This window comes from Dendroctonus ponderosae, unplaced genomic scaffold (assembly GCF_020466585.1).
Source record: "Dendroctonus ponderosae isolate FM_Combo_2020 unplaced genomic scaffold, Dpon_F_20191213v2 Dpon_F_20191213_11, whole genome shotgun sequence".
Taxonomy (NCBI): domain Eukaryota; kingdom Metazoa; phylum Arthropoda; class Insecta; order Coleoptera; family Curculionidae; genus Dendroctonus; species Dendroctonus ponderosae.
In genome coordinates, this window is record NW_026017213.1 from 760,740 (window position 1) to 785,331 (window position 24,592).

The window sequence follows — 24,592 nt, forward strand, 5'->3', positions numbered from 1 at the left end:
CAATGGGGCCAATTATCGGGTATAAAACCCGATACCTTGCGAATCCGCCACAAGCATTTCTCCTCTTACCTAATCCTATATTGGAGACCCGCAATCCGCTTTTGCCCAAGTTGCGGTAGCGAAGGCCCGGAGTGACGTTGGCAGTGCGGTTTAGTTGCAGAGGAGCGGTGGGTGCCGAATGCGTCAAACCAGCGAGCAGCAGCTGCTCTTTCGTCAGCCCGCCACCGTCCGCTGCTCGATCCGCTAGACCGCTTAGTCCGCTGCCTGCGCTAAACTCTTCCATGCAATCCAGACTCGCTATTGGTGCGCGGCACCTGAAACAACAAACGCCTCACTGTTTTGGCGGCAGCGAAGGCCTCAACTGAAGAAACCCGCTCGAAAAGACTTACCTATAAATGGTCGGCGGATGCGAATCCTCGCTTACATTATCGTTATTGTTATTGTCGTTGCTTGAGTAATTGCATAGAGTTACTTGTGACATTATCATTAATTAACAGTGAAACGATTCAATCAGTGAGTAAATGGTCGATTCGTGTTTTGTAAAAGTCAAAACACGTGGCTTCTTAAGGCTATCGAGTAATTGAATATTGTGTTCTTAGGCACTACACGAACTCGGTTATTTTATCTTAATAAGGCAAGCGATTTTCCTAAGTTTACTCTGAAAAGAAAAAGAAACAACTATTAGCTGGCGCCCCGTCCATTGTGCATACAATCGCATGGAACATCCCGAAATCAACTATACCACCACCGAGTACTGCACCGTAAAATGCTTTTAGTGAGATTGTTTTATTTAAATTAAGGGAAATAAGAGCCGCACTAAAAAGTAATTCAGGAACGTAGCTTCCAACTTACATAATCTGCAAATCGCTCCGACTAAAACAAAACTAATATTCTTGCGGGAAACGAAAAACCACTTAGAGCCAGCAGGGCGTCTACAGGCAACTTCCAGCGGAACTCCGCAAAAGTGTGCAAAAATGCGGTCCTGGAACGCCCTTGAGCCCATCAAAATATTGTGCTTTAGCCGAAAACATCAAACGCTCTACGGACCGACTTTGTCGCGTAAAACCCCATAAAACTGGCTAATAAAATCTTCAAAGTGCATGATTCGCTTGCTTACACTCAAGTTAATAAAACTATTCGCCCAAAATAACCGCGACTTGCTTTGATCGTTCCAGCGTCATATAAAATTAGAAACACTCCTGCCCCTTCTACTGTTCTGGTGATTTATTTTTGTACTTCTTATGACGCGACGTTTTAACCTTTAGTCGTCATACAGCGTGTTCGGAAATTATGCGCAACAATTTTATATGCTTATACAGGGTGGTTCGCTGACAATCAAGATACTCTCCATAGGGTAATTTAATATTGACATGATGCGCCAGCCCTGATGCGATGCCCAAAATATTACCTACTTTTTGCAAATATTTTCATCTGCATTTAGACACACGTGTTCAAGCTTCATTCGCTCCATTCACTATGGAAATAGTGAAGTCGTAATTCAAAGGTTGCACACTCTCTGAGTCTGAGTTCGAACTCGTTTTACTCCCTTGCGCTATTCAATATAAGGCTGAAACAGTTTTTACTGCTACTTCTTCCGGGCTTTTGGTGGTGTTGGAAGTTTTGCAATATCTGGATATTTAGCGAAGTTGCTGTAACTTCGCTTTCATCATGTACACACAAAGAAATATACGTTTTTTGACTGTGAATATGTTGCTTCGAAAGTCGTCTATTCGGCTCTCTGATTTCGAACTCGTTTGACTCCCTTGTTATTGCCGCCATCCAATTTAAGGCTGGAATAGTTTTTATAGCTACTTCTGCAGGCTTGCTGGAGGTCTTGGAGTTTTTGAAATATCTGGCCACTTATCCAAGTTACGGGCAAAAGAGTGGAGGTATGCGCAAAAGGAACAATCGAACGGTTGCCAACATTCAGGGCTAATTTTCTCCCAAATCGTAGCTAATGTCGATTTTTTCCACCACGGCTGAATTCTAGCGAATACCTGTGACTGGCCATTTTTTCTTTTTGAAATATTGCCAACCGTTGCGGAGTTATGGGCAAAAATAAGTGTGCAAAGAATCTGGGTGGCAGTTGGAGTCTTTCTAACTTCAAATTCTATTTTCGGCTAAACCATATGCGAAAATTATCCTAATGAAATGTGCATTTTGGTATAAATTCGACTCTAAAATGAAAAATTTGCCCAACTGAAATTCTCAAAAAAAATTAAAAAATTTTGAAAAAAAATATAATTTAAACTTTTTTGGAAAACCTTAGAGTTGCTCCTAAAAATACATTTTAGCTGGTGATGGGAACTATCGAATAAAAACTATCAAAATATTCGATAGTTGTAATTTATTCGTATTATTCGATAGCGATGTTTAATTCAGTGATGGAAACTATCGAATAAAAACTATCGAGTTGTTCGATAGATCTATTTTGAAATTTTCGTGTTATATTGAAATTAATTTATTTGAGTTATTCGATAGCATTGTTTTATTAATTTATAATTACAGCATAATTCGTAATTACAGCATAATGAACAAATTCAAATTTTAAATTAGTTAATTTTGCACTTTTTAAGCGAATATATTCAATATTCATTTACTAAAATTGAAAAAGTCCTATTGGAACAAAATTACTAAGTACTATTAATAGTCTAATTAGCAACAGTATTAAATTTAACTCATTTGTAGAGTTTTTACTATATTATTTCAAGAAAAGTAGTAAATACAAACATTGAGGTAAAACAAATATGAATTGAATGAAAAACAACAGAATGGAAAAATAAGAACATCCATAAAATGAAAATATTTCATCACTTTTCTAACTTTTCTGCACTGCTCTAGATGGCTCATTCATTTAGTAACTATTCGATAGTCCAAATCATTCTATAGTGCCCATCACTAATTTTGGGGTCAAAAATCTTAATGCGCCGCCAAACTTGTAGCAAAACAGTGGCTTCCAGGAACAACCAGGGCTTCAGGTCTTTGAAAATTGATACAACTTTTTACGTCAAGACTATGGGCTTTTTAAGAGATTGTGAGTTTTTGAAAAATGTTGACAACTGGCCCTGTAACAGGGTAAAGAGTATGTGCAAGTTTGAGAGTTTTACGTTTGCCAATATTCAGAGCCCATTTCCTTCCAACCTGTTCCAATTAAAGTTTTTCTTATAGACAGTGAATGTATAGAGAATACACTTTACAAACAATATAATGTCCTATTGTGAAAATGAGTTAGTCGAGGTAAAAATTTAAAGTATTTTTTTCGGAAAATCGTCTTTCCGACCTGCAAATCATCATAATTTCAAAGTTTTTCAACCGATTGCAATTTTCCGAGGTGCAGTTTTTATAGAAGATCGTACGTTTTTTAACACACTTCAAAATTTACAAATCGCCCCTATATTAACAGTAATGCAGAAAATTTTTACACCCGAAAAGCTGGTTTTCCAAAAAAATGCGACATTAAATCCACAAAGGCAACATTGATAACATTTATCTTGAAGAATCGTCTTTTCGACCTTCAAACTCTTATGACTTTAAAATTTCTCAATCGACGCAAAATACGATTTTTAGCTAAAATGCTCGCTTTAGAACGAATTTTCAATGATCCAAATCGGGTCCGTTTTAAGAGAGTTTTGTTTCGAGAATAGACTTTGCAAACAAACTCAAGTTCCATTTTTAAAATGAGTTAATCAAGGTAAAAATTAAAAGTATTTTGTTCAGAAAATCGCCCTTTCTATATTCACATCATCATAACTTCCAAGTTTTTCAACCGATTGCAATTTYCCGAGATRCAGTTTTTATAKAARATYGTACGTTTTTCAACAAATTTCAAAATTTYCAARTCGGCTCGATATTAGCAGTTTTGCAGAAAATTTCTACATACAAAACGCCGTTTTKYMWRWARAAAATGCAACTTTAAATCCASAAAGAAAACATTTGCAACATTTTCGTCRAACTCTTATGRCGTTCTAGTTTTTCAACTAGACTTTTGGGTGTTTCTCACTTCACATCTGGGCAAAACGTGCTGAGCGTGGAATCGCCAAATTTTCGTTCAATTTATTTGCTCGAATTTGGCTTGTGCAAGCCAGTTTGTGCAGATGCCTTCCTACTTTTACCCTTTCTTTAATCATCATGTGGATGCTCGAATTCAATTCACTCTCAATCCCAAGTTGAGTACACACGAGAGGAATTTTTTTTCGAATTTTGAAGAAACCATGTTAACTGACTGATAGGGACACGAAAACAGCAGCAAAACATTGGGGTTTTGAGGCGCAATTTAAACGACATAAAATCTGAAAATTGCTGGCTAAAAGCAAGCACTACAGGAACCTAGTTTTACGTATATTTGGTAAACGGGGCTCGTTCGAGTAATTTAAATTTCCTGTTCAGTAACATGCTCTATCAGGGCTAGTCTAGGGACTCTATTAGCGGAACTGAACGATGAAAACAAATGGCTTACTTATGTTGTAAAGCTATTCGTTGGGGTTCCCAACGACCGAATTTGAACAAACTGTCGGCACACGAACTTGATTATTCTAATTAACTATCAATCTACAATTGGGAAGAATTTGTTAAACGGTTGCGCTCGGAAATCCGGTACTGATGAGAGAAAACTAAACTCGGGCGATGATTTTTTCGATCGCAGATTTTCACCCATCGCAGTCCCGGACATTCAAGCGACGACTACTGAATCACCAGCACATTTTCATTGCGAAATTGCCGGTTTCGACGACGACGATTTCAGCTCACGGGGCAGCGGAGTTTCGTCATTGCAGCAGCGAAGGGCCCTTTCGCATCTGCGCAGGTTTTCCTGCTGTCCTGCCGCAAGTGTGCAGAGGAATTAGGGTAACACGCGACTAGTTTTGTTTCCGCGTCTAAAACCCCCGATTACGTTTGACCCTGCGACAATCAGATGCCATCGAAAGAATGAACAGACCCTCGATATCGATGCAATCCGAACGCGAAACGCCAATAATCCAAAAACTAACGACATAATTCGAATCGAAGTATGAATTCGTTGGAATGCAAATTACCATGGGCATCGTTTGTTGGCTTAATGGATTATTTAGGAAACCGTAACAGAAACCCGCGATGATTTGTTTTGATGATTTGCTAATAAGATCAGTGATGAGCAAAACAAGACCAGTACTTGTATGGTCTTGCATGGCCATGTCGAGCCCACCACCGGGTCAATTGGACTCAAACTGTACTTAGACTGGACTCTTTTTGGCTTTTCTACTTTTTCGTCCTTTTTCCCAAAATTAAAATTTTAATTAATATTTTGCGGACTAGATTTGACCAAATTGGGATAAACACGTTGGGGGACGTGCCGACGCCGAGGCCGGACGACAAGTGTTTCTCATGACGTAACAAGCGTCCCGTGACGTCAAACAGGAGCGTCGATACGCCGGCATCGCTGTTGGCGTTGAGTCTTAGCCGCACTGCAGTTTGGCTTTGCGTTTCCACTGCCAAACATGTTCGGTTTTACGCGAAACTGGCAATTATTTCGCTTTTTAATTTCTCACCCCGTAACTAGCCGATTTTTTGAGCAAAATAATCCCAGCAGAAAAACCGTAATGAAATCAAGTCTGGTTGTTCAGATGGCTATGGAACTATAACAGTAGTCTTCTAAGTCTACGAATTTAAATTTAATCATTGACAGAATAACGCTTACCTTTCCTTGATATGTGGATTTCTTTTGCTGAAAACAAAAATAAACCAGTTTAGTCGTGATGGGGTTTTGCCAGTCCACGCGTATTTCACCCTCCCAATTATCAGCTTGCATTCGATCCAGGCAAATTTCCGTGGGGGAAAATTCGAAGCAATTTCCAGTCAAATTTTATGAATTTCCGATTCGGGTGCAATCGTTGTAAACCAACGAAGTCCAGAGCCAATTGCGTTTGAGGGATTGGGTAACTTTGCGCTCTTATGTGGGACTCGAATCTTTTTACGCTAATTAATCGAATCGATCGAAAATCTAGCTGGTTCGGAAATCCATTACCGTTAGAGGAATAGAACTTAAATTAATTTCAGGCAATCCAAATTGTGCTTTCGCTGGAATCGCCATAACATTTTACTGACATAATGTCGAATGCGCTTCATTTATATTCCTTGTGAAAACAACATCGATTCTACATTTTCCCCTATAGATTGTCCTCTCTAGATATCTTCCTTCAATTGATTTATCGCTTTCGTTTAGTAAAAGGCGAATGGGACAGGAAGAGCGTTTTGGGTGAGTTAAAACCAAAAAGGGAATTCAGATAAAATTACTTACATAAATTGCAAGTCGCTGACATCGTGCTCATCAGCCAACAGCAGTCGTTGTTCCGCCAACTCCTTCAGTTCCCGCTCTCTATCCCGTTCAGATTGTCGCTGTTGGAGTAAATCGTTGTCGAGTTGACGAATTTCCCACTGCTCTCTTTGCGACCGATGATGTTCCTAAAGGACAAAACGTCGTTAAATGTGATGGCCCATTTTCGTTTCTAGATCAGTGAATCGATTCGGATGTACTAAATTATTCATCTGTGAAGTCGCTTATAAAATAAATATAAGAAAAATATAGATAGACTTAGTGCAAGTTTACTCAATAAAATATCTTTGTCAAAGAAGGATATCAGGGGCGATCACCGAAAATAAAATGATAGAAGATGATAACATAGAAGGAAGCTGGAACRTGATAAAGTCCAACATAATAAACTCAAGTGCAGATCTCCAGATGTGCTCATCTCAAACTCTCAGAGAGCCTGTTACGATCCTGTAGACTAGCTTAAACACAGTTCAGAAAAATTAGAAGAATGCCAAAAATRCACCTGTAGCTCGAAAAAAAAAGCGTTTTTCGCCAAATGTRAAAGATTTTTTGAAAATCCTGTCACAATTCAGCCCTTAGTTTACGCACAGGCTACAATAAAACAAAAATTCCATAATTTATGGGGATACGACATACAGGTTACTTTTCATCGCTTTAACAATTTTTACTCGAAACCAATTGCAGTTACAAAAAAGCTTCGAGTGGCAAAAAAGTTCCAATATTTAACAAAGAAATTAACAATTACCAATCAAAGTTGCCAGTATTGACAGCGCAAAACGTTATGGGGAAGGAAAGGAGACATCTATCCTAAGAAATCGAGCACCCTGTAGATTCTCATTATTATATTGTTTCTCAAACCGCGTGAACAATAATTAGCAACTTGTACTTGTACTCCGGATTTGAAACACTTTGTCAATAAAGTATAAAGGCTAACAAAGAAATTCGCAAAAGAACAAGAAACTTTAACTCCCTGTAGCTGCATAATGAAACGTTTACCGCTAAATGTGTAAGTACATTTTTCTTCCTGCAGCAAGTTTCAAAATTTAATAAGAACTATTACTAATCCAATTTGCTAGTATTGACCCCGAAAAAAGTTTTGGGAAAGGAAAGGAGACTCTCCTAAAAAATTGGATCACCTCTAGCTGCATATTGAAGCGTTTGGCGCCAGATGTATAAGAACATTTTTTAAATTTTGGAGCAATTCGATGCTTAGGGTTTGCATAGGCTACAATAAAATTGTTGTTTTTCATCATTTATACGGATATGACACACACGTTACTTTGTATCGCTCTAACTCTTTTCACTCGAAAACAATGGCAGTTACGAAGAAAATGCCGGTGGCMAAARRTTTTCGAAATTTAGGAAAGAATTAACTATTACTAATCCATGTTGCYAGTATTGACYCCGAAAAMATTTTGGGGAAAGAAAACGAGACTGTCCTAAAAAATCGACCACCCTGTGGATTCTCATTATTCTGTGATTTGTCTAACCGCTTGAACTATAATTAGCGACTTGTACTTATATTCCGAATCTGGAACAGTTAGTCAATAAAATGTAAAGGCTAAGAAAAAAATTCGCAAAATAACAAGAAACTTTAGCACCTTGTAGCTGCATAATGAAGCGTTAGGCGCCAGATGTATAAAAACATTTTTTCAAATCCTGCAGCAATTCAATTCTTAGTGTTTGCATAGGCTACAATAAAAAAATATTTTTCATACTTTATGCGGACACACACCTCACTTTGCATCGCTCTTACTATTTTCACATTTTTTCAAATCCTGCAGCAATTCAATCCTTAGTGTTTGCATAGGCTACAATGAAAAAAATATTTTTCATAATTTGTGCGGATATGACGCATACCTCACTTTGCGTCGCTTTAACAGTTTTCACTCGTAAACAATGGTAGTTGCGATTGGCAACAAGCTGCAATTGGCAAAAAAGTTTCAAAATTTAACAGAATTTATTGCTATTCAAAGTTGCCAGTATTGACCGCGCTAAAAGTTTTGGCAAAGGAAAGGAGATTATTCGAAAAAGAATCGCGAAAAAAATAATTAGCGACTCGTACTTGTATTCCCCATTTGGGACAGTTAGTCAATAAAATGTAAAGGCTAACAAAAAAAATTTGCAAAGGAGCAAGAAACTTTAAGACCCTCTAGCTGTATAATGAAGCGTTTGCCGCGAGATGTAGAAGTACATTTTTTTATTCTGCAGCAATTCAACCTTTAGTGTATGGAATCAAATTTTTATTTTTATAATTTATGGGGTTATGACACTCACGTTACTTTGCATCGCTCTTATTCTTTTCACTCGAAAGCAATGGCAGATACGAAAAAGAAGCCAGTGGCAAAAAGTTTCAAAATTTAACAAAGAATCAACTATTACTAATATCCAAGTTGCCAGTATGGACCCGAAAAAAGTTTTGGGACAGGAAAGAGGACTCTCCTAAAAAATTCGATTACCTCTAGCTGCATATTGAAGCGTTGTTATTTTTTTAAATCCTGCAGCAATTCAATCCTTAGTGTTTGCATACGGTATATTAAAAAAATTACTTTTCATAATTTATGCGGATAGGACACACACCTCACTTTGCGTCGCTTTAACACTTTTTACTCGAAAACAATAGCAGTTACAAAAAAGTTTGTTTCGAAATTCAACAAAGAATTTACTGTTACTAATTCAAGTGGCCAGCATTGACCAAAAAAAAATTGACCAAAAAAGAAAGGAAAAGAGACTACTAAAAAAATCGACCACCCTGTGGATTCTCATTATTATGTGATTTGTCAAACCACTTAAACTATAATAAGCGACTTGTACTTGTACACCGGGTTTGGAACAGTTAGTCAATAAATTGTAAAAGCTAACAAAAAAATTCGCAAAGGAGCAACAAACTAACATCCTGTTGCTGTATATTGAAGCGTTTGGCGCCAGATGTGTAAGTAAATTTTTTTGGATTTGGAACAGTTAGTCAACAAAATGTTAAGGCTGACAAAAAAATTCGCAAAAGAACAAGAAACTTTAACACCCTGTAGCTGCATAATGAAGAGTTTGGCGCCAGATGTATAAGTACATTTTTTTAAACCCAGTATCAATTCAACCGTTAGTGTACCTATGCACAGGCTACAATAAAATTTTACTTTTCATAATTTATGGGGATATGACACACATGTTACTTCGCATCGCTTTAACACTTTTTACTCGAAAACAATGGCAGTCACGAAAAAGTTGCAAGTGGCAAAAAAGTTTCAAAATTTAAGAAAAAAGTTTTGGGAAAGGAAAGGGGACTATCCTGAAAAAGTCGATCACCCTGTACATTCTCATTATTATGTGATTTCCTTATCCGCGTGAACTATAATTAGCCCCTTGTACTTGTATTCCGGATTTGGGATAGTTAGTCAATAAAATGTAAAGGCTAACAAAAAAAATTGCAAAAGAACAAGAAACTTTAACACCCTGTAAGTATATGTTTTTAAATCCAGCAGCAATGCAACCCTTAGAGCATGCACATGCTACAATGAAAATTAAAATTTTCATAATTTATGGGGATATGACACGCACATTACTTTGCATCGCTTTAACATTGTTCACTCGTAAACAATGGTAGTTAAGAAAGAGCTGCGATTGGCAAAAAAGTTTCAAAATATCACAGAATTAACTATTACAATTCAACGTTGCCAGTATTGACCGCGCCAAAAGGTTTGGAAAAGGAAAGGAAACCCTCCTAAAAAAATCGACTACCTTGTAGATTCTCATTATTATGTGATTTGCCTATACGAAAAAAACTATAATCAGCGACTTGTACTTGTATTCCGGATTTGAGACAGTCCGTCAATAAAATGTAAAGACCAGCAAAAAAATTCGCAAAAGAACAAGAAACTTTAACACCCTGTAGCTGCAGAATGAAGCGGTTGTTGCTAGATGTACAAGTACATTCTTTTTTCATATACTGGAGCAATTCAACTTCTAGTATATCCATATAATACAATGAACATCTAATTTTTTTATAATTTATGGGGACATGACACACACTTTACTTTGCATCGCTCTACCTTTTTTCACTCGAAAACAATGGCAGTTACGAAAAATCTGCAAGTGGCGAAAACGTTTCAAAATTTAACAAAGAATTAAAATTATTATTCATAGTTGCCAGTATTGACCGCGCAAAAAGTTTTGGGAAAGGAAAGGAGACTTTCCTGAAAAAATCACCCTGAAGATTCTCATCATATTCTCATTCAGATACCTCAAAAAAACCATCACTGTAGAATATCAATTCCGTAAGATTAACAGAAAAAACATCAACCTTTTGAAAATTTTAACGCCATGTACTTTCATATTAGAGCGTTTGTCAACATATGTGTATGGATATTCGTGCCTCAAAATCCTTCATCTGCTCAACTTTTACTACTTGAACTCACTAGTACAATAAAATGTACATTTTTCATAACTGGTGTTTATATGATACACACGTTTCTATTAATTTTAATTATTTTTTAATAGTTACGAAACATCGCTTCAAAATTTCTCACTAGAAAACGACAGTGGATACGGAAAAAATGGAGAGATAAGAAATTTCAAAAGTGATCAGAGAATTAAATATTGCCGATTTTCTATTCATATAAGTTCGCCAAAAAAAGTGGAGAAATACCTCCAAAACCCTGTAAATTCTTAGTACTGTGTGAAATGCCCGAACATCTGTATTATCATTAGGGATTTATGCACCGAATTCGTGACAAATCAAAAAGGAAACTCTCAGCAAAAAAACACCCTGGTTCTCAAAAGAAGTTAAAGCAAAATGCAAAGAGACGAAAAAAGCGTTTTTCCAATACAGATCTGAACAAAGACAGCGTTCTTATACCCAGTATAAGAAAATTCGCAGCGAATCGCACATTTTAGTTGAAAGATTGTAAATAGAATAATGGGAAAAGTGCACAAAAAATGGGCCTTGGCTTTCTTGATGGAAGCTTGACTAAAAAAAACTATTAATTCCTACTGCAAAATGACATAAGATCTAAAAAAATTAAATCAGGCAATTTTATCTGTTTTACTATTCAAAGTTACCAGTATTGACCGCGCAAAAACTTTTGGAAAAGGAAAGGAGACTATTCTAAAAAAATCGATCACCCTGTAGATTCTCATTATTATGTGATTTGTCTATCCGCGTGAACTATAATTAGCAAAAAAATTTGTAAGGGGACAAGAAACTTTAACACCCTGTAGCTGCATATTGAAGCGTTTGGCGCTAGACGTGTAAGTACATTTTTTTCATATCCTCCAGCAATTCAGCCTTTAGTATATGCATAGGATACAATAAAAAAATATTTTTTACAATTTATGGCGTATGACACACACTTTATTCTGCATCGTTTTATCTCTTTTCACTCGAAAACAATGGCAGTTACAAAAAAGCTGGCAAAAAGTTTCAAATTTAACAAAGAATTAACTATTATTATTAAAAGTTGCCAGTATTGACCGCGCAAAAAGTTTTGAGAAAGGAAAGGAGACTTTCCTAAAAAAATTACCCTGTAAATTCTCATCATATTCTCATTCAGATACCTCAAAAAACCATCACTGTAGAATATCACTTCTGAAAGATTAACAGAAAAAACGTCAACATTTTGGAAACTTTAACATCCTGTATTTTCATATTAGAGCGTGTTCCAACATATGTATACGGATATTTTTGCCTGAAAAGTCTTTATCTACTCAACTTTTACTACTTGAAGCCACTAGTACAATAAAATGTGCAATTTTCATAACTGGTGGTTATATGATACACACGTTTCTATTAATCTTAATTATTTTTAATAGTTACGAAACATCGCTTCAACTTTGTTTACTAGAGCAGATACGGAAAAAATGTAAGAGCAAGAAAATTTCAAAAGTGATCAGAATTAAATGCTGTACCTTTCCAAGCATATAAGTTCAACAAAAAACGTTTTGGGGTAAAAGTGGAGAAATACCTCCAGAACCCTGTAAATTCTCAGAACTATGTCAAATGCCCGAAGATCTGTATTATAATTAGGGATTTATGCACCGAATTCGTGACAAATAAAAAAAAAACTCTCACCAAAAAACACCCTGATTGTCAAAAGAAGTTAAAGAAAATTGCGAAGAGAAGAAAAAAGCGTTCCTCCAATACAGATCTGAACAAAGACAGCGCGCTTATAGCCAGTAGAAGAGAATCCGCAGCGAATCGCACAWTTTAGTTAGAAGATCGTAAWTAGAACAATGGGAAAAGTGCACMAAAAAATTGAACTTGGCTTTCTTGATGGAAGCTTGACTAAAAAAACTATTAATTCCTACTGCAAAATGAAATGAGTTCTAAAAAAATCAGATCAGGCAATTTTATCCTATATTTGATACCGTTTTGATAGGCATAATTTTAGGTCARAACCTCAAATCAAACAAATGCATTTTTTATGAGAACAAGAATGCAAATGAAGGGAATATTTGAATATATTTATAAACAGTGGAACGGTTGACAGGATTAAATCCGGATTTATGAACGATTAGCTTCGTTTATCTAATAATGTATTTGGTTGTATCAGACAAGAGAAAAGAAATTATATGTTGATGGTGATTTTAACGTAAATAACTACGTCATTTTGACGTGATTTCCACTCTAGATGCTCCTTTTAAGCGGTCGTTCCAGAATTATTACCGTTCATTAAAATACAAATAACCGTATTTCCTACCGATAAATAGGCGCGTTCATAAGTTTCATATGCGTTTAAGACCAATATATGAGTGGTAGTAAAAAACGTAGATATTAGTTTACTAACCCCTACCTTTAAGGCAGTGTCGTATTCCAGCTGGCGCTGTTCCTTAGAGATCAGCTTTTTGTCCTCCTCCTTCTCCTTTTCCTTGTCTTTGGAGCTGCTCGAACTTCCCGCCCCCGGCGGCGGGTATGAGATCCAGAACTGATGGGCCAGTTTGAGTCGTTGCCTGGATGAGCGCCACTACCCAAGTAGTTTATTCTGGAATAAAATGTGAAACAACCTTGGATAATGTCGCCTACGAGATCAGCTAATGAATACCTCCCAAACATTGACGAGACACATGTTAATTTTAACAGACGGTTTGGAACGATCAGCAACGTCTGCCGACATGCCACAATAAACAAACTTTCTGGATTTATAATTCCGCCAGTGCATCAATCTTTCAGCGGCGATTTGAGATTTAGATTGGTTGCACATTTCGGTATTTTTAGACTATGCGTTCATTACACAATTCCCGGCATTTATTGCGCTTTTGTGTATGTGTGTATATACCTACAGGGTGATTGTATCCAGACATGGAGGATGTGTGGATGGAAAAACTATTTTTATTGGTAGAAACCATAGGGGCGGTAGGGAATGTTACACCAACCATGTTAACCAATTAGGGAGATCCATGTAAATTGTATGAAAATGTTATCATTGAAGCAAACTTCCTGCTCACTTTTGCATCTCTTATAAATTGGTTTACGCTCTTTTTGAGCGGAATTGAATTTGCTATAAATAGCAGAAGAAGTCCGTTTGAGTTCATATATCGGGGGTCAGCAAGGAACGACTCTGAATAAATAATAGGGACATTGGTGTAGTGTGACGTTGGTGAATCTATAGTGGTTTAAAAGCAATATCCATTAGGAGTGCGGCACAACACAGTTTTAATTAAGTTCCAGTCCTCTTCTCAGTTATGCTCAGATCCGGATATATAATTGTTATTTAATGACCAAGATTTCAAAATTTGTTGGGGTTTTCAGTAGTGATAGTTGGACGACTTATGTATGAGCCTGAAAAAATGCAGCAATTAAACTTAACGTAAAAACTAGCGAAACATCCGACGTCTTCTTGGACTGCTGTTAATCAATTTAAAATTTTCATCATCTTTTGAACGCATTTGATTCCTCGATACCGAAAGTTTCATTAAAATTTCCCGTAACCCTAATGTTTCCCTGCTTAGTCAATATCGGTCTCAAAATGAACTATTTTACCCAACTGCCTCTTTCCCAAAAAAAATCGCATCTTCCAAATCACATCAAGTAACAATTTCAAATTTTTACGTGATTTTACGAGTTTATAGATGATGAAAGTTTCATTAAAAAAATCCGGAAATCCTGATTTTTACCGGCTTGATAAATTTACATCGCTTTGAAAATTAGTGAAAAGTGCGCTCTGTCTTTCAAAAATTCAGATCTTCCAAACTACGCCAAGTAGCCATTTGCAATTTTCACGGTCTTTTGCATGCACTAGACTCTATGGATACCGAAGGTTTCATAAAAATTTCCCCAAATCCTAATGTTCTCCAGCTTAGTCAATATCGGTCTTGAAATGAACTCATTAACCCAACTRGCTCYCTCCTAAAAAAATCGCATCTTCCAAGTAACACTAACTAGAAATTTGACATTTTCATCCTTTTTTGAAAACACTTGAGTCTCTATATGCTGAGTTTCATAAAAATTGCCGGAAATCATGATTTTTGCCGGCTTGATAAATTTACGTCGCTTTCAAAATTAGTGAAAAGTGCGCTCTGTTTTTCAAAAATTCAGATCTTTGAAACTACGCCAAATAGTGATTTGAAATTTTCACCGTCTTTTGCATGCACTTGACTCTATGGATACCGAAGGTTTCATAAAAATTTCCCCAAATCCTAATGTTCTCCAGCTTAGTCAATATCGGTCTTGAAATGAACTCATTAACCCAACTAGCTCCCTCCTAAAAAAATCGCATCTTCCAAGTAACACTAACTAGAAATTTGACATTTTCATCCTTTTCTGAAAACCCTTGAGTCTATAGATGCTCAAAGTTTCATAAAAATTGCCGGAAATGCTGATTTTTACCGGCTCGATAAATTTACGTCGCTTTGAAAATTAGTCAAAAGTGTGCTCTGTCTTTCAAAAATTCAGATCTTCCAAACTACGCTAAAGAGCCATTTGAAATTTTCACCGTCTTTTGCATGCATTTGACTCTATGGATACCGTAAGTTTCATAAAAATTTCCCCAAATCCTGATGTTTTCCTGCTTAGTCAATATCGGTCTTAAAATGAACTCCTTAACCCAACTGGCTCTATCCTAAAAAAAATCGTATCTTCCAAATCACACTAACTATAAATTAAACATTTTCATCATTTTCTGAAAACACTTGAGTCTATAGATGCTGAAAGTTTCATAAAAATTGCCGGAAATCCTGATTTTTACCGACTTGATAAATTTACGTCGCTTTCAAAATTAGTAAAAAGTGCGCTCTGTCTCTCAAAAATTCATATTTTCGAAACTACGCCAAACTGTGATTTGAAATTTTCACCGTCTTTTGCATGCACTTGACTCTATGGATATCGACAGTTTCATAAAAATGTCCCCCAATCCGAATGTTTTCCTGCTTTCTCAATATCGGTCCCAAAATAAACTCTTTTACCCAACAGTATCTCTCCTATAAAAACGCATCTTCCAAATTACACTAACTAGAAATTTGACATTTTCTTCCTTTTCTGAAAACACTTGAGTCTATAAATGCTCAAAGTTTCATAAAAATTGAAGGAAATCCTGATTTTTACCGGCTTGATAAATTTACGTCGCTTTGAAAATTAGTGAAAAGCGCGCTCTGTCAAAAATTCAGATCTTCCAAACTACGCCAAGAAACAAACCATTTGCAATTTTCACCGTCTTTTGCATGCATTTGACTCTATGGATACTGGAAATTTCATAAAAATTTCCCCGAAACTTGATGTTTTCCTGCTTAGTCAATATCGGTCTTAAAATGAAATTCTTAACCCAACTGTCCAAAAAAAACGCATCTTCCAAATCAGACTAACTAGAAATTTGACATTCTCACCATTTTCCGAAAACACTTGAGTCTGTTGATGCTGAAAGTTTCATTAAAATTTTCGGAAATCCTGATTTTTACCAGCTTGATAAATTTACGTGGCTTAAAAAATTAGTAAAAAGTTCGCTCTGTCTTTAAAAAATTCAGATCTTCCAAACTACGACAAGGAGCGTAAAATTTTGAGCAACGTAACGCTTGAGTCTATAGATGCTGAAAGTTTTATAAACATTTCCGAAAATCCTGATTTTTACCGGCTTGAGAAATTTACATCGCTTCGAAGATTACTGAAAACGGCACTTTTTGCTTCAAAAATTCACGTATTCCAAACTAAGGCAAGTAGCAATTTGAAATGTTCAACATCTTTTGTTGTGAAAAAATCCCGAAGTTTTCCTGCTTAGTCAATATGGATCTCAAAATTAACTTTTTTAACCAACCTCTCCTAAAAAAATTCGCAGCTTCTGAATCACTCCGACTAGCAATTTTAAACATTCCGTATTTTAGAAGAAACTTGAATCTACGGATACTGAAAGTTTCATAAAAATCAGTAGCAATTTCACATTTTCACAATCTTTTGAATGCTCTTGAATCTCTAAATGCTAAAATTTCATAAAATCGGCGGACAATCCTGATATTTAAAGGCTTTATAGATTTACGTCGTTTTTAACATTAGTGAAAGCTGCACCTTTTGCTTCAAAAATTCACGTCTTTCAAACTAAGGCAAGTAGAAATTTGAAAATTTTACTATCTTTTGAATGTACATGAATCTCCAAATGCTGAAAGTATTATAAAAATTGTTCCAAATCCTGATTTTTCCTGCTTGGTCAATATCGGTCTCCAAATGAACTCTTTTATCGAACTGCCTCTCTCCTAAAAAATCGCATCTTCCAAGCCACACCAACACCAAAATTCACGTCTTCCAACTAGCAATTTGAACTTTACATCATTTTATGAAGACGCTTGAGTCTATAGATGCTGAATGTTTCATAAAAAATCCTGATTTTTACCGGCTTGATAAATTTCCGTCGCTTCGAAAATTAGTGAAAAGTGCGCTCTTTTCGTCAGTGCGTGAGTTCATTGTCTTTATTTGTTGTTCTTTTATTAAATTCAACAATTCCTGTTATTTCAAATCTATCCCATAAACTTTTGATTGCTTCAACTCTCGAATGCTCAACCTCCTCAGAGCTTTCAACCTTGATTTCTGGGGTATTCCTACTGATCTTTTACCTCAAACTTTACCCTCTATTATGAGTAGAAGTAATTCGTATTTTTTCCCTTCAACACATGACCCAAGTTTGAATTTCTCTCCTTTCGAGGCCGTTTAAGAGTTTCTTTTGTTTGCTCCCATTTCAAAAGTGTGTGTTTTTCAAAAATTTTCAATTTAGTGTACATTTCAAAAGCCTTTTATTTTTTTTTGGTTTGTGAGTTTATTACCCAGCTTTCGAACTTTCGAAGCCTTATGCTAACGACTGATATTGTAAACATATGTTTTCATGATCATAAGGGTTTTTTGCTATGTTTGCTATTAAGATCGTATCATCTTCGTGCCTGATGTAATTTTTAACATTATTTTCAATTCCCATGCATGATAATGAGGATGCAAATTTGTGCGAAATTTTTGAGGAACTGCTGGCAATTCAATTTTATATATATATATATATTTATTATTTATTTATAGTGGTCTGCTGGAAGGCCAGACGTGAACCCTATTGACCATTTACGGGATAAAATAAGGTGCAGCGTACGGACTAGCAACAGCCTTCAAGCGACTCAACAGGAAATTGCTGGAAAAAGGCTGTTACATTAACAGAAGAATGGGTTAACAAACCACAACAAAGAAAAATAAATTCAATTTCGAGTACGCCACGCAGGCTGGAAGCTGGTAGAGCAGCTACAGGCGGAAATTCCTTTCCTTTATCGTGCTGCTATGTTGCGTTTGCTATTTTTTAGCTTTCCAAGAAACGAATTAAAAACACAGCGACGTTAGTAATTATGCAGCAATTTAGTTCAGTTTTAAGCTCAAACAAGACTGAAAACGATAAATTTCCACAAAATGAAACAGCTTCAGGGCGTTCGAAGAAAGGATAGTTTCTGCTTTCTTTGGCAAGGCAAATGAAGAATCTAAATTTCTTCTTCACCTTTAATCTATTAAAACGGGTCTTCTGGTATAAAAGTTAGAAGACTTTAGTTGGCCAATAAAATCAGGTGCGTCACTGTTATGAGAACTGAGAGTAATAGGAAAGTTGCGCCAAAGTTCGTAGTAGCAAATGTATAAATTGCCCGTTCAGAGATTTAAAAATAATGCTAAAAGGTAAATGAAGGCAAGTCCCCATTCAGCTCCCAAACGACAATGCTAAATTCGAATCACCCTGTAACCAGATCAGGAATTTTCCGGAAATTGTATACAAGTTGTGTCTAGCTCAAAAAGGTTGTGGCAATGAACGATCCGATATTTATAGTATCTGGAAATGATATCTATTTACACCAACAATGAGAATGGGCAAGGTGACAAAAATTCCCATTTTCTATATTTATAAGCATCTACATCCGAACGCGAAGTTTAATAAGTACACCAGTTTCTTGCTCCTCAAGGGCCCAAAGTAGGCAAAGGGTTAAAAACAATTAACGCAGAAAAACGGTGGCAGGCCATTGATGTGAGACAAAAACCCGCTTATTGCATAGGTTGCATTTATTGCATTCAAATGCACTTTCATTCACTGTTCCATACAAATCCACTAAACTCTACCTTCGCTCTATCCATGACAACTTTGAAGGTTCGCAGCAGCAGAGACAAGAATCGATGATCTTGAGATGAACAGTTCAAAAAATGACACCCCGCAGTCTGGATTTGTAGCCGACGCAATCCAGAAACAATAAACAGCACTGGAAAAACAGGTCGGACATCGTGGCTTCGAACAAATCGCTCAGCAGTGACACGCACCCAATGGGGGATTAGAAATTACTGAAGTTCATTTTCCTGCTGCCGCAAATGGATCCAGCGCCGGCAGCGGAAACTCCTGCAACTGGTGCGCGATCCTGAAACAACCGGGATACAGACCGCTGACTTATCTTTCCTGCGAACAATCTATTCCTGCAGAGGGAGATGCATTGGGCTCTGCCAAGCGCTCGATATGCAAAGTTTATCAATGGAGCATTATAAGCGAGATGGAAAATATTGCGCTCTATTGTTGTGAAAGATTGGTCCAAACTTCACTAATTTTATTTATCCAAGTTGTCTGGTTTCGAATGCGACGTTCCACTTGCTCTCAAATACTTTCAATAGAGTTTAGATCGGGAGATTGTGCAGGCCACTCCGACACTCCTTATATCCATTGCTTGCGTGACGAATCGGTTAGAAAAAAACGACAATTAAATATTTCCCGACGGATTTCAGATCTGGAAATTCGTCGGGCATCTTCTACATAGAAAATGAATTTACTCACGTAGTTATAAAAAATAATCAATTATTGTAGGAACTTTTGAGTGAGCAGCAACATCGAGAACCATTGAAAGGAAAAACCGAAAATTAAATATGTCCGATGGATTTCGGAACTGGAAATTCGTCGGACGTTTAGCATTTTCATCTTCTACATAGAAAATTTATTTAGTCACGTTGTTGTAAAAAATAGTAAATTATTGTAAGAGCTTTTGCGTGAGCAGCAACATCGGGAACTATTGAAAGAAAAAACCAAAAATTAAATATTTTCCGACGGATTTCGGAACTGGAAAAATGTCGGGCGATTATCATCGGCATCTTCTACATAGAAAATTAATTTAGTCACGTTGTTATAAGAAAATAGTAAATTATTGTAAGAACTTTTGACTGAGCAGCAACATCGGGAACCATTGAACGAAAAAACCGAAAATTAAATATTTTCCGATGGGTTTCGGAAGTAGAAATTTGTCGGGCGATTAGCATCGGCATCTTCTACATAGAAAATTAATTTAGTCACGTTGTTATAAGAAAATAGTAAATTATTGTAAGAACTTTTGAGTGAGCAGCAACATCGGAAACCATTGAACGAAAAAACCGAAAATTAAATATTTTCCGATGGGTTTCGGAAGTAGAAATTTGTCGGGCGATTAGCATCGGCATCTTCTACATAGAAAATTAATTTAGTCACGTTGTTATTAGAAAATAGTAAATTATTGTAGGAACTTTTGAGTGAGCAGCAACACCGGGAACCATTGAAAGAAAAAACCGAAAATTAAATATTTTCCGATGGGTTTCGGAAGTAGAAATTTGTCGGGCGATTAGCATCGGCATCTTCTACATAGAAAATTAATTTAATCACGTTATAGAAAAATTAKTCAATTATTTTAAGAACTTTTGAGTGAGCAGCAACATCGGGAACCATTGAAAAAAAAAATAAAAATTTATTATTTCCCGACGGATTTCGGAACTGAAAATTTGTCGGGCGATTAACATCGGTATCTTCTACATAGACAAATAATTTAGTCACGTTATTATAAAAAAAATAGTCAATTATTGTAGGAACTTTTGAGTTGAGTGAGGAGCAACATCGGAAACGATTGACAGAAAAAACCGAAAATTAAAGATTTCCCGATGGATTTCGGAACTGTATTTTTACCATCGATGTTGGAAATTTGGGACATCGAACTTTTCAAATTTTCACCATTTTATGAACACTTGAATCTACAGGTACTGAAAGTTTCATAAAAATTTCGTCCGGCTTGATAAATTTACGCCGCTTTGAAAATTAGTGAAAAGTGCGCTCTGTCTTTAAAACATTCAGATCTTCCAAACTATGCCAAGGAATCATTTGAAACTTTCGCAGTCTTTTGAATGCATTTGAGTCTATGGATACCGGAAGTTTCATAAAAATTTCCCTAAATTCTGATGTTTTCCTGCTTAGTGAATATCGGTCTGAAGAAAACTCTTTTACCCAACTGCCTCTCTCCTAAAAAAATTCGCATGTTCCAAATAACACTAACTAGAAATTTTACATTTTTATAATTTTCTGAAGACACTTGAGTCTATAGATGCTGAAAGTTTCATAAAAATTTGCGGAAATCCTGATTTTTAACGGCTTGACAAATTTACGTCGCTTTGAAAATTAGTAAAAAGTGCCCTCTGTCTTTCAAAAATTCAGATCTTCCAAAGTACGCAAGGAGTCATTTGAAATTTTCACCGTCTTTTGGATGCATGTGACTCGATGGATACCGAAAGGTTCATGAAAATTGTCCCAAATCCTAATGTTTTCCAGCTTAGTCAATATCGGTCTTAAAATGAACTCCTTAACCCCACTGGCTCTATCCTAAAAAAAATTACATCTTCCAAATTACACTAAATAGAAATTTGACATTTTCATCATTTTCTGAGAACACTTGAGTCTATAGATGATCAAAATTTCATAAAAATTGCCGGGAATCCTCATTTTTACCGGCTTGATAAATTTTCGTCGCTTTGAAAATGAGTGAAAAGTGCTCTCTGTCTTTCAAAAATTCAGATCTTCCATACTACGCCAAGGAGCCATTTGAAATTTTCACCGTCTTTTGCATGCATTTGACTCTATGGATACGGGAAGTTTCATAAAAATTTTCCTAAATTCTGATGTTTTCCCGCTTAGTGAATATCAGTCAAAAAAAAACTATTTTACCCTCTAAGATTGAAAAACAAATCTAAACATGTGTTCGGTTGAAGTCAATGGCGCACCACAAAAAAATTGGGGGGTAAAAGGGGTATGCCTCTAGAAAAAAAAACTTTTTTCAAACAGATTTTCACAACCAGTTGGCTTACCTGCGGGTAAAGGGTCTAAACATTAGAGTAAAATATCTCATAAACTGTAGGAGTTAAAGAGAAAATACCAATCATTTTTTAAAACTTTAACTCCCTGTATCTCGTTAACCATGAGCTTGAAAAAAAACTTAAATGAAAACTAGATTTTTTGAGATCCTCTACACGCGCCTGCTCTGTGTTCATAAGGTTGTGAATCACCCTGTATACTTTGGTTGAGAAGGCTATTAAATACCTTGAACGTTAAATATAAAAGTGCTCGGTATATGATATACCCTTATTTTCCAATAGCTGCATTTTTTCCAATGGGAAACGTAATTAAGACTAGGCCAAAATAAGAACCAGAATTACGTCTTATTGAAGGCCCGCACAAACCAAAAAATATCTAAAGCAATCTAACAGAAAGAACAAGGAATTGGTGCCTGGGAAAGTACGGTAGTTGAACATCAAATAAAGACATTTTAACAACATCCATTTTCAACTTTATTGCTTAGTATAATAAAATATCTATTGTTTAAAATGCCATTTAAATGTATAAAAAATTAATAAGCAACATGTTCCCAATCGTTTAAGTACCAACTGCTAGTCAAACATTTGACTACAGGCCCCAATAAACACCCATTTTAAAGCAAACAAACACCCAACCGTCGCCGTTAAACTTGCACACTTAACCAAGCATTTTGCGCACCATGTAGTTCAAAATTCCACCGTTTCTGTAGAATAGCAGATCCACTTCTGTGTCGAATCGCAATACAACATCGAATGACAAACCGACGTTGGTGGTGATCTGGAAGACAATCATTCAGAGTAAGCGTGAGTATCACGGTGATTTAACACAGTTTTACCTGAATGTGTTGGCCGGGCTTCAAATCGGCAGGCAAATTAATGTCGTAGGTCTCTTTTCCGGTAAGTCCAAGAGTGTCGGCGTTCTCTCCATCCAAAAATTGCAATGGAATAAGCCCCATTCCCACCAGGTTGGAGCGATGAATGCGTTCAAAGGATTCTGCGATCACAGCTTTGACTCCCTAAGCATAATAGCAATTTGAAAATTTATTACTATACAGACACAATTTTTAGGCAGATTCCTGTGGAAAAATAATACGATTTAGCACAACTCAACTTCAGCATTCACAACAGCATTCGAAGAAAAGTCAACGGGAAGAGGAATTATATCAACCTGGCTTTTTTCTTCGTGAAAAGAAAATGGAAATTTTGATTATCTACAAAATGATTTGCTTGATTATTTGGCTCTAAACATTCTTCCGTCCAACAGTTCCTATCCGTTTCGGATGATGGCTATCATACATGCTATTCTGACTCAATTCACTGCTGCTCGAAACAGTTCCGTAGTATTCAAACCAAACCAGGATCTGAGGTTCTTCAACCATCAAATTCTTCTTCTACCAACACCTCTTTTCCCTGCAAGATGGTTCGTAGTAAATGGAACTTATCATTTCTCATGATGTGTCCTAAGTATTGGAGTTTTCGGATTTTCCCAGTATTCACTACCTCCTTTTCTTTGGCTATCCTTCTGAGAACTTCGCTGTTTGTCACATGATCCTTCCAAGATATTTTTAATATTCTGCGAAACCCGTTGCGAACCGTAAAAAAGAACAGAAAACACATAGCAGCGAAGAAGTCTTATTTTGGTGTTCAATAAGATATGATGACTTGTAAATAGGTTTCTCATTTTGTTAAAGGTAGACCTTGCCTTTTCAATCCGAACTCGAATTTCTTGAGAGTGATCCCATTGATCATTAACGTTGGTTCCTGATTTACTGTAAGTTGGCAGTTGTTTACTTTTCCTTTGCTTATAACCATAAATCTCGTCTTATTTATATTCATATCTAGTCCGTACAGTTGGCTCCTTTGATTTTGTCCGTGAGTTCTTGTAGTCCTTCTAGACTGTCTGTGAAGATGACCGTGTCGTCCGCATATCGAATATTGTTTATGATGTCTCCGTTCGAAAGGATTCCGGTTGCAATATACTCTAAAGCTTCTTTAAAAATGCATTCCGAATAGATATTGAATAGCAAAGGTGAGAGAATACAACCTGGTCTTATGCCTCTTATATTTATATTTTGCCTTAATATTTTAGTTTCTTCTGTAGTAACACTTCACTGAAATAACTCGCCATTTTCGAGCACGGACTGATCATTTTGTGAAATTCAGCGAAGATGAATTCCGAGATCGTTTTCGTTTAACCAAAAACGTTGTTCACTACTTAGAAGAGCTACTTAAAGATCAAATTCAGCCAGTGACACAGAGAAACCATAGTTTATCTGTTTTTTCCAAATGTATTGGGCTGCATTGATGGATCTCACGTTCCAATACAATCACCAGGAGGAAGCAATGCAGAACTATATAGAAATAGAAAGGGATATTTTTCTGTCAATGTACAGGTCATTTGTGATGCAAAATTATGTATATTAAGTAGTGTTTAAAAATTCGTATTTACTAGGTGACAGTGCTTATCCCTGCACGGATTATTTATTAACTCCCCTCTTAAATCCTGTTACCACAAGAAATTTAATACAACGCTGCACATCTAGCAACTAAAAATACGGTTGAACGAACGTTTGGTGTCTGGAAGAGACGGGTTTAATGTCTTGCAAGGGATTTGAGAACTGACATTACCGATATTAGTAGCTACTGCAGTGCTTCACAACATAGCCATTAGGAGGAATGATGTTGAAGACTTTGAAGAAATAAACTGCAACGCGGAAGTAAAT

At 36.3% G+C, this 24,592-nt stretch overlaps 2 protein-coding genes across 9 annotated transcripts in view; both read right to left on the reverse strand.

Moving 5' to 3' along the window:
- Positions 1 to 19,159, reverse strand: part of LOC109541685 (voltage-gated potassium channel subunit beta-2) — a 36,089-nt gene extending 16,930 nt beyond the window's left edge. The window contains exons 1-4 of one of the 8 annotated variants that reach the window (XM_019910598.2): positions 18,849 to 19,159; positions 6,272 to 6,435; positions 5,672 to 5,698; positions 70 to 314 (exon numbers count right to left, since the gene is read on the reverse strand). In XM_019910598.2, coding sequence (XP_019766157.1) covers positions 70 to 314; positions 5,672 to 5,698; positions 6,272 to 6,435; positions 18,849 to 18,863 — 451 coding nt within the window. In that variant the 5' untranslated portion in view covers positions 18,864 to 19,159. Of the gene's footprint in view, positions 1 to 69; positions 315 to 389; positions 659 to 852; positions 1,955 to 4,456; positions 4,713 to 5,671; positions 5,699 to 6,271; positions 6,436 to 13,083; positions 13,259 to 18,848 lie in introns of those variants that run through there. The other 7 variants (XM_019910607.2, XM_019910606.2, XM_019910599.2 and 4 more) reach the window with 7 other exon arrangements.
- A 3,160-nt stretch (positions 19,160 to 22,319) lies between these two features.
- The window catches only part of LOC109541686 (cytoplasmic aconitate hydratase), a gene marked incomplete in the record, with an annotated part of 31,564 nt that continues 29,291 nt past the window's right edge, over positions 22,320 to 24,592 (reverse strand). Inside the window, 2 exon segments of the mRNA XM_048662401.1 lie at positions 22,320 to 22,647; positions 22,706 to 22,885. Of these exon segments, the coding sequence (XP_048518358.1) occupies positions 22,528 to 22,647; positions 22,706 to 22,885 (300 nt within the window).